This window comes from Pundamilia nyererei, unplaced genomic scaffold (assembly GCF_000239375.1).
Source record: "Pundamilia nyererei isolate P.nyererei 1_Seehausen unplaced genomic scaffold, PunNye1.0 scaffold00060, whole genome shotgun sequence".
Taxonomy (NCBI): domain Eukaryota; kingdom Metazoa; phylum Chordata; class Actinopteri; order Cichliformes; family Cichlidae; genus Pundamilia; species Pundamilia nyererei.
In genome coordinates this window covers 1,921,153-1,931,154 of record NW_005187461.1, presented here as the reverse complement: position 1 = coordinate 1,931,154, position 10,002 = coordinate 1,921,153, and the positions used below count along the sequence as shown (strand labels likewise).

The 10,002-nt window shown below is 40.6% G+C and overlaps 1 protein-coding gene across 2 annotated transcripts in view; it reads right to left on the bottom strand.

Moving 5' to 3' along the window:
- The window catches only part of tspan9a (tetraspanin 9a), a 183,348-nt gene that overhangs the window by 67,639 nt on the left and 105,707 nt on the right, over nucleotides 1-10,002 (bottom strand). The window contains exon 3 of one of the 2 annotated variants that reach the window (XM_005734804.1): nucleotides 1,823-1,902. In XM_005734804.1, coding sequence (XP_005734861.1) covers nucleotides 1,823-1,885 — 63 coding nt within the window. In that variant the 5' untranslated portion in view covers nucleotides 1,886-1,902. Of the gene's footprint in view, nucleotides 1-1,822; nucleotides 2,974-10,002 lie in introns of those variants that run through there. The other variant, XM_005734803.1, reaches the window with a different exon arrangement.

Genomic DNA, 10,002 nt, shown 5'->3' with positions numbered 1-10,002 from the left:
AGCCATTGTGTCAATGTGAAGTCAAATACAGCTTTGAAATATAATATCCAAGTAAAAGGTCCAAGAAAAGTACTGCAAATTCACAAAAACTATTATTATAAATGTGACTTCTTATGTCTGATATTGGTTTATACAAATCTGCATATAAACACATATGTTGATCAGGAAAGTCGCTTTTAAGAGATGAGTTATGTATAGCCTCTTTGGTAATATAAGAAGAGGTCAGACTTTAGTTTCATCCAACGAGTGCCCTGAATAGCCTGTAATTTGTGCCAAATTGTAACATTTAATCATAAATAAATAATAAACTTTGTTTGGCTATTAATTAACATGATGTAAAAGAGTAAGAGCAGCAATTCAAATGGCATTTTGTTTCCCTAGCCAATTTATAATTTCAACAATTTCCTTGTTTAATTTTTTGAAATTAATTAAACACAGTATTCGCTATTAAATGAGCTGCCTCCATCTGTTTCAATAAAGCTTTTAGTATGGAAAGACATGCATTATGCTGTAATGAAAAACAGCTGATCGATCACTCATGCACCCAAAAATCAATTTGGGAAACTGCTCTAAAATGCCATCCTTAACTCTAACAGTGGTGAAGTCAATACACATACTGACCGAGTTGAGAATGGGTTCTCACATAAGGCTAAGGCAGCGTCTGCAATAATGACTCCATCATCAAATAAGCTTTTTTGACCCTATCATCCCCTAAAACAAATATTAGCATCATTAGTTGGGTATATATACCTCTGCCAATCACTATCACACTCGCCTCTATGGACCTGCACATGATCTCAGACCAAGATGAAGGTGCAGCCTTCAAGATGAAGAAAGGTCTGAGCTGTCCATTTTTCTACATATAAATTTGACAGTGATGTAGATTTCAGCTTGTGTGGTGCATGTTTGTGTATACATGTGTTAACGCAGCTGGCCTCTAGTTAATGCCCACTCTGTTGTCCCAGTTAGCTGGGCTATCAACCCACATGACATGGTGGGCCTGAGTTGATTCCCCAGTGTTGAGATGTTTTTACGCTTCATGCTTCAATGCATTCACACAAAAGGCTTGGCCTCATAACCCATAAGCCCGATAATCCAGTCTGTAAACATTCAAGGGATGCCCACTTTTACCATAAATGCCCATGCTTGGTTACACTGTGGAGACCACCACATGCTGGCTAGGTTACTGCGATAGAATTTATTTTATTAAACTGAATAAATTCTGTTGACAATTTATCATACCGTGAGTCAAGAGGAATGACGATCCATCAGATCAATTTAGACTATCGCTGACCAACTCAGCTAAAATCCCTTTGCCATTATTGTGCAGCTCATCTGTGTAAATGCCCTGCAGGAGGATATAGTCTTTGCCTTGCATACCAAAAGCAGCATTGCAGCTTCATGTTCACTGTAAATCATGCGACCATGTGAAAGACTGACTTTACTGACCCCCAGGACCTTTTTCCACCAACCCCCACCCGAACCGAAAGGAATAAAAAAAAAAAAAAAACACAAAAGGAGACCTGGTGCAATGCCACGGACACTGTCATGACATCCAGGAATAGCAACATGCACAGAGTAACACGCATAAACACCCTGATGTAATTAGAGACGCATGACTGCCCTGACAGCCATCATTTTGTCAGAAAGTAATGTCTCCTGATGAACATTTTGAATAACTTATCACACGCATATGATATGGCTAACGACGAGTAGTGAATCACTCGAGCCAGAATTACTTTGGCAGCATCATCTTTTAAGACGCTCAGAATTTGTATCAATTGCATCAAGTAAGAGGAGAAGAAAATATAAAGTCACTTACCCAGAAGATGAGATTGAAGATGAACATCATATACTTCAAGCAGCAGAGGCAGCCTCTTGCCATGTTGCACTTCTTAAATTCTAAAAGGAACACAAAGGATAGATCCAGGTAAAAGACTATGTATTTGCTGCCCTTGGGTGAGCTGTACTTGTTGTTAGTCTTGTCTCCCGCGCTGGCGTCAGCTGCAGCTCCAGTCTGCCCCTGCTGCGTGTTTTTGCGTGGCCCCGTGGAGCCGTAGAAAGCGCCGGCAGTGAAGCCGCGGCCACCGAAAGGGCGGCCAGACGTGGAGGCTTGAGCAAAATCGGATTCGCGGCTGTCTACAGAAGGGCTACGGTGAATGGCTGACTCCTCACTGCTGGACTTCTCCATACTCTAGGGCTGCAGCTGCTGATGAGGGGCTCTCTGACACACAGTCTACCATAGTCTCAGAGATGATAGGACAGAACAACTTGCCCTCCAAATCTTCACTGCTTCACCTTCTGAAGCAATAAAGGATAAAATCCACACAGCAACACTACATCCACCTGAAAGCCCACGGATGGATGAAAAGGTCTCCTGTGTAGACCTGAACTGCTCAGGCACCTCTGGCAGGTTTAAGTGTCCTCTGCTTGGTGAAGCTCTCTTGCTGTGATAATCCTAAAGTAGAAGTGCAGAAGGTTCCTGTGAGGAGCATTACCCTCGCCTTATGACAGGACTGTCTTTCTGTGAAGAAGTTAAAGCACTTGTTCTATCCTGTCCTGTAATATCACTCTCCTCCTGCGCGTCTTAATGCTGCGCCCGGCTGCTGCGGTGGGAGTGAAACCCCCGAGAGTCTCAGCTGCTCCACTTCCACGTTCTCTTGCTGACCTGGTAACTTTGATTCCCCCTGTCCCTCCTCTCCTCTTTCCACTGCCCCGCGCCTGTTCAGTCCTCTTGTCTATGTGTGCTGATGCGCTCTCTCTTCCTGGGTCTCTCACTCTCTGTTTCTTTCTGATTGTGCCAGTATCGCTCTTTCTCTTTCCGAGTGTGCCTGTCTACTCTAGTGTACCATTCTTTGCTCAGCAGCTCGGTCCCTCTGCTCTGCCTGTGCTCTGCTCTCCCAATAGGAGTGCACTGGCTGATGTGCTATTATCGGCAGACGCAACTAACGGGCATTCCCTATCTCCCAACAAGAGCACTCACCTCCTCCCCCAATTCTCTCTCCCTCCCTCTTGCTTCCTCCTGCTCTCTCTCTCTCTCTGCTCATTCAGTCCCTTCCCACTGCTGAGCAGGCAACCAATGCAGCAGCTGCAGCCAGACCGCAGCTCCTCCTCTCCACTCCCCGCGTCTTTATTAAGCCCATCACTGTGGCTGCTTTGACTAAACATGTTCAGCAGTTTCATATCCATCAGGGGAATTGAGAGGCCATAGAAAACAACAACAAAATAAACACACACACACACACACACACACGCAGAAATCAAACATGAAGATAATTGCAGATGAGTAAGGAGTTGTGGAGTAGCAGGGTTAAGGGATGTGAGGTGGAAATTTCTGGCAGTCTCTTTTGCATATGAAAAGCTTTGAGCGTCAGTATGCTGATGACACTGACACCTGTGATTTCACACATGCCAGAGAAGCTTCTCATTCTGCTTTAATCTGTAACTTTATTCATTGCCATAAATAAACTGTAGTTAAATCTGACTGTGGGTTATTCACATATTTTTTTTCTTTCTGAAAAACTAGCTTGAAATAGCAGCCAGTCCCCACTGGAGTGATTATTGCATATCACATGGGTGGTGGCGACGGTACTGGGGTCCAGTTTGATCATACTCTTACTCTGTTATTCGTCACTGCACTCCTCACATCCATGTAAGGGGACGCCAATTATCTGGCAACATCCAGGCTCTGGAATTATGGCACCATCTCAAGCATGGAAAGAGGCTTTAAGATGGTGAACACTTTCCAATGCAAAGCCAGGGTGAAACGCACAAGAGCCCTGCTGCCTCACACACTAAGCTAACAAGACATTATAAAGCTTCGATTAGAAAGCGTTCCACACAGCTAAAAGTTCAGGATTCTCTGCAGTAAATGGAGGGTAAGTGACAATTATAATAATACAAGATAATAAAAATATGCACAAGATAATTATCTGTCTGTTCATATGAATGTGAGAACGTTTGTCCTCTTCTGAACATAACAGCTAATGTAACCGTTTAATTTTTCTTATCAGCTGTAAGAATCAACTTTTTTTCTCTCTCCAAAATGAACGTGCAGCAGAGGGCACATTGTTTGGTAATTGTTGCCTCTCGGCAGAATAGTGATAATGGGTCACCCTGCAGACGTATGGAGGGAGAGTTTTAACTCAGTGGTCTAAAAGTTCAATCTAGAAATACCCAGTTCACAAAGACAAGATTACCCTCGCCTTCAGCTGTTTCACTGCTGGTGGAGAATTATCTGCCTCGAGGAAGCACGTTTATAAATACAGAGAATTCATGCAAATTATGGCTTCATGGCTTCGACAGCAATTATAATTATGATGGTTGAAAATTCTGGAAAAAAAACACTTAAATTTTGGTAACAACGGGATCACATTGGAAAGAGATCGAAAGTAAACGGCCACTTATAGTTTTATTACTAATCCTAATCCTATCATTACCAATGTAGCAGCACTGGGGTAATAAGGAATGACGTTTCTCCATAACAGCCTGTGCACATTGCTCAAGACTTATATTGGACCCGTCACAACTATTGGACCTGAAAAATGTTTATTCGTGGAAGTGGTTTCTCAGAGCTGCGGGTTCCTGCTGGTTCCTGCAGCAAACAACCTCAGAGTGGTCACTTTGGCTGCTAACAGGTTGCCATAATTGCCTGTAGCTTTTTACGTTTGTCTGCAAATATTCCCTAATAAGCTGTTAAATGGAGAAGGTTTCCTTAAAAGTAAAAGTTGAGCCTCAGTGCTGCACCCAACATAGCTGCACTTTTTACTTTGAAGGCAAACGTCTCCTCTAAGGTGAGTTAGGTTTTAGCAGTTTTTCCCAGCACCCACATCCACTAACCACTCTCAACTGGAATACTGTTCTCATGCAAGTGGTTGCCAAATAGACACAGTCTTAAAGCCTGGGGCCTTATTTAATTGACCTTACATTTTCACCACAATTGTCACACATGCAAAAAGATGGACAAGTTAAGGTCACATGGTTAGTGGTCCCGTGTCTCCCTGTGAGTGATCACAGGCAATTTATTAACCACCAAATACCCTTTAGCCATCTTCAAAATGTTACCAGAAATGACAAAACTGCATTAACAAATATGACTCTACCTAAAAGAAATAATAATTACCCCGTGTGTCAGGAAAATGTTTGATATTTTTTGGAAATGTGATCACAAGGCTTTTTTAAAATGAAGACAGAGTTTCATGTCTCGACATTGATTGTAAGGCTACACCTAAAACAATGGAAACTAAGACTTCTTTTCATCCTCAGTTTCCTCATTTGACTTCACCAGAAAGCAAGTAAGCACGCGAAAGACTTAAAGTAAAGCTTATGAAATGTGTACGTGTTTGTTATGAACAGAAAATGCAAAGAGTAAAACTTATCTGTCACATATCACAAATCTATCAGGGCTCTGTGGGGCTCTCACTGTATATCTTGCTGACACTTCCAAGTAGCCAAGTAGTAGGACATACCCAGGCCTACACAGATTCAGCCGAAGAACTTTTGCCCAGCAGCTGCTGTATTTTGTTAAGGGGTAGAGCAAGAGACAAAGCTCGAGACTCCAGAGAAATGGACATCTGTGGGATGACACAAAGGAGCTGAAGCTTGAAGAGAAGATGAAAAATATGCAGAGCAGCAGCCGAGTAGACCAGAGCAGAGAGGCTGCGTTTAGATGGAGACGCTGAGTGGGATGAGACTGCATTCAAACATTCTCTGTAGCGCTCAGTAAATCTGGCAGCTCCTTAAACATATGTATGTATGTTTCAAAGGCAGGACTGAAGAGATTAGAGATCACAGGGAACAATTATAGAACTCTCTGAGAGCTCAGCAGGCAATGCTTTACAAAACAAAATGAGACACAAATGCTATGAACAAATAATGACTCATTGTTGGTATCACGATTGTGTAAACCAATATCTCGAATACTGAAGTCCTTAAAATATTAGTAAAAGAAATACTAATGAATACCAAAAATTCTTTCATGGAATTAGATGCTCATTTTCAGCAGTTTCAATACTAACAGCACCGTCTTTGCCTCCTCCAGCCCCTCCACACTCACTAGCAGCTGAAGTAGTTGATGTTCACAACGGTGAAGAACACTTTAAGAGGAAGTTTGCGAAGCGAAAAAGCTCCTGCTTTCATACAATTGAATCTGGCTGGCTCACACATTCAGCTTTGCCATTAACATCAGACGTCTCTTAAGTCATCATTAAGGCAGCAGCTATCGGCTACGGATAATAATAAAATGATAACGTTAACGCTGGAGCTAGACAAGAAACGTCATTGTCCCTGTCAATCTATAATTTAAAAGCTAGGGCTAATTTAACAGGATGAGACAGTTATTTGTGTCTAAAAAGTGCTTCTCTTGTTTCTCTTAAAGTCCCAGAGTGAAACCTTGGCCGATTGTGACCCCAGCCCATTTTCACACCTTGTCTCCTGTGATTAGGCAGAGGATCAATAGGGAATCCATGACCCGATTGGGGACCCTGTTTAAGCCCCATAGGGCTTAAAATCTGGGACTCAGTTGCTCTTAGAACTAAAGAAGCTTCTCAGATTAGAGGTGAAACGTCTTCAAGGAAACTTAAAGAAGTCCAGACGCTTTTCTTTCCAGGCTCCTTAGACTATGACTGAGAACCTTCACAGACATGGTTATGTCAGTCTATTTTTCTGCGCTGCATAAGTCAGCTTAAAAATAAGTTCAGTCATTCAGTCATTGATGTTATTGTTTGTAGTATTCTAATTTTTTTGCTATGTTTTTTTGTTAATTTACATTTTTTCACCGTGGTTTTGAAAATGGTATTGAGTATTTTCCTGGTTACTGCTATTAAGTTTGACATTTAGTAGATAATAGGTGCATTTTTCCAAAAACATCTTTTACCATAGAAATAGTAGGTTGTACACTTATTGAAAAAAAGCCCTTAAACAAAGACCTGCACAATGCAAATTGCAAACACTTAAATTGCAGCCACTGACTCCATCTTAAAATGTTGTTGTTGAAGCTACTCAGCAGTGAATTTATGGTATTATTCTCAAATGTTTGTATATTAGTGTAATATCAGAGATAATGTATGCATATCTTCATGATCTTTGTTGTTTATGCCAGCTTAAGTGTGGTTTTATTCATTCTGTATTCTCTAAAATATAGACATTTGCCTCCCAGTGATGTCCTAGTAAAAGCAGAATATTAAAAGGGATATTCCCTTATGTGTTGCACTTTCATAAACAAATAACTACTGAAAATCAGTGAGTAATACATACCAACATTTTGCTACTATCATGAGTCTAACATGTAGCAGACTGGATCTGCTGGGTAATGATCTATCTATAACCTGCAACCTGAAGTTTGAGCCCTATAATGAGGGGAATCAGGGACATTTTGATGGTACACATTGGTTCCCCTGAGTGGACAGGGTGACTGGACATCAGCAGAAACTTGTTGTAAGTGATCATCTTTATCATATAAGGAAAACTGCCTACGCGTATGTGAATAGTCTCATTGAGGATAACGACAATCCTCAGAAAAAGAGGAAACCGTTAATGTTTTCACGAGTATATGAAACGTATGACGGCACCTTCACCGTCATTTGATCCCACAGCTTAACTCTTGTGTTCTAGACAGCACTCTCCATCATTACCAAATGAGGGAGATTTATTGTGCAAATGGCAGTCAATTCATCCAGCAGGCAGCAGTGCAGAATGCCGAAACCCTGTGAAACTATTCTGATGAACTATTTTGGCCTACCACTTTGGGCCAGATTTACTAAGTAGTATAAGTTAACATGAAGCTGCAATGGAAAAAATGACATGAATGGCTGGGGTGATCAGCTAACAATCCACTAATTTAGAGATACAGATGCAGCAAGATCTTTTAAACAAAGGTAAATACAATCTACCAAAAGCAGCATAAATTAGCAGAGCAAATATGACCAGACCTGGTGAGAAATCAATCTACTAACCAAAATAACACATCTGATGACAGGTTTTGTTCCTGGGAAACAGCATAGCAATTCAGATCGATGTGAGGCAAATGAAGGAGAATCTATATGTTCTGATGTAAGGGTGAACCCTACTATAGGAACTGATAAAGACCATGTGGGGTCTTGAAGGATGGAGCAGTCATTCTCTCAATAAATCCCGTTTTCTACTTCAGCTGTCAGAATTATCCAGAGAAGTGCTGCTTTATTACAAGCCCATCATGTAAACCTGCAATCTGTACGTAACAGCAAACCCATATAATGTGTAGAAAAACAGAAGAAAGCATTATCATGTGCATAAGTGCTCATCTACAGTAGCTCTCGATTTTACTCCATATGGTTTGAAGCTGCACGTATTTATGAAAGTCAAAGGAAAGAATCTGATTCAGACCTGCAGCCAGCAATCAGTCTCTGCAAATAGAAATTCAGATAATCATCTAAGTACTTCAAATCTCTGCGAGTCACATTATTAGCTACATGTATTCAGAGAGACATTTCACATTATGTATTAAATCTGATACTAGAGAGAAACGCACACTGCTGAATAAAGGTATGCGGACGTCTTCTCCGCAGCTTTCAGTGTAAAAATGTTACTAGAAACCTAAAACATTGCAGACCACTGTGCAAACTATAAAAAAGTAATTTTGTTGTCTTAATTTGATTTATAACTTGTATGTGTCTGGCAAAGAGGAGAAATATGGCAATGGCAATCTGCTCAAAACATCTGTGATGAGGACTCAAGAGCTACAGGAAAGGCCCAAGGCTTTGGCACTGCACTCACAAAGTATTTACCCATTTATTTGCTCATTCTCTTAACATCTCCCTCGGTCATTCAGTCCCAAAAAAAGAAGACCCTATTTTCCTTGTATTTATCACCTTAGCTTATCCCTTCCAGTTGTGCAATTTTATTACTTACTAATTTCACTGACCTCTTTTATCAGCCCATTATCACCAAACTAGCAGCTAATTAAAATCTATCTCCATTAGTATATTAAGCCTTGTGAGAGAACTCTTTATTGCAAATGCAGTAAAAAAAAAAAAAAGTGAAAATATCTAAAAAGAAATTAAATTTTGTATTCCAACAACATCAGCTAAAACTGGAGGCAAACTCAGTGGCTCAGTGATGTACAACAGAAGGAGAAGACGGAAAGAATTTAAAATAATAAGATATCAATCCCACTTGGTGTATAGTATAGTGATTTGTATTACAAGCTGAAAAAAGCATCTTTTGATAAGGCGTGTTCTAGATGCAGTTTATCTGTGAAGCTTGGGGAAAATGGCAGAGTAGTGCGTATGAAATGTGAATCTGTTTGACAGAATGTTTCTGACATCATTACACACGACAGTGTCTTTGTGTGCGCCGCTTTGGACTTCTGTTTGTTTGTTTTCCTAAGATTTTATATGAAGTGAAATTAACATTTTTTTCCCTGTTGATTGTTCTTTGGTTACATGCAAATATCATTTGTTTGTCATGTTACAGAACGCTTGACCAAAAAGCCCATTAATCAAAGCGTAATTGTTTTCTCCATCATGAATTCATTAAATACATCTGTAGAAATCTAGCAAAAATGAAAGAGCCTGGTTGCTTTTAACACAAATGAGATAATCACACTTGGACATTTGAGATAAGGGAAACATACAGTGTGAGGTTCACCATAAGGTAATCGGAACTGTTTTTGGCTTTTATCATTGTTACGGCTCTAGCAGGACTTCCTTTGAAAGTGACCTTGTGTGGGTGTGTCCTGCCAGCTCTCCTGCCTTAGGTGCTACCTTTTTTTGTACAGCTGACTCCCATCAGCAATTATGAATACTTAAGGCCAGAGTAAGGTAAACTCTACTGCCAGAGAGTCTTGTTGGGTTGCAGCTAGTGAGCTGTGTGTGTGGTGCTTGATTGCTCATGTTCTGCAGAAAGGAGTGTGATTTGGTGATGAACAATTTTTTGACTCACTTTTCATTTTACTGATGAACACTTGAGTTTTGTTGTTTTCTTTCTTTAAAAGGTGATAGTGGCTTGTCTGACTCTTTTAGCTTT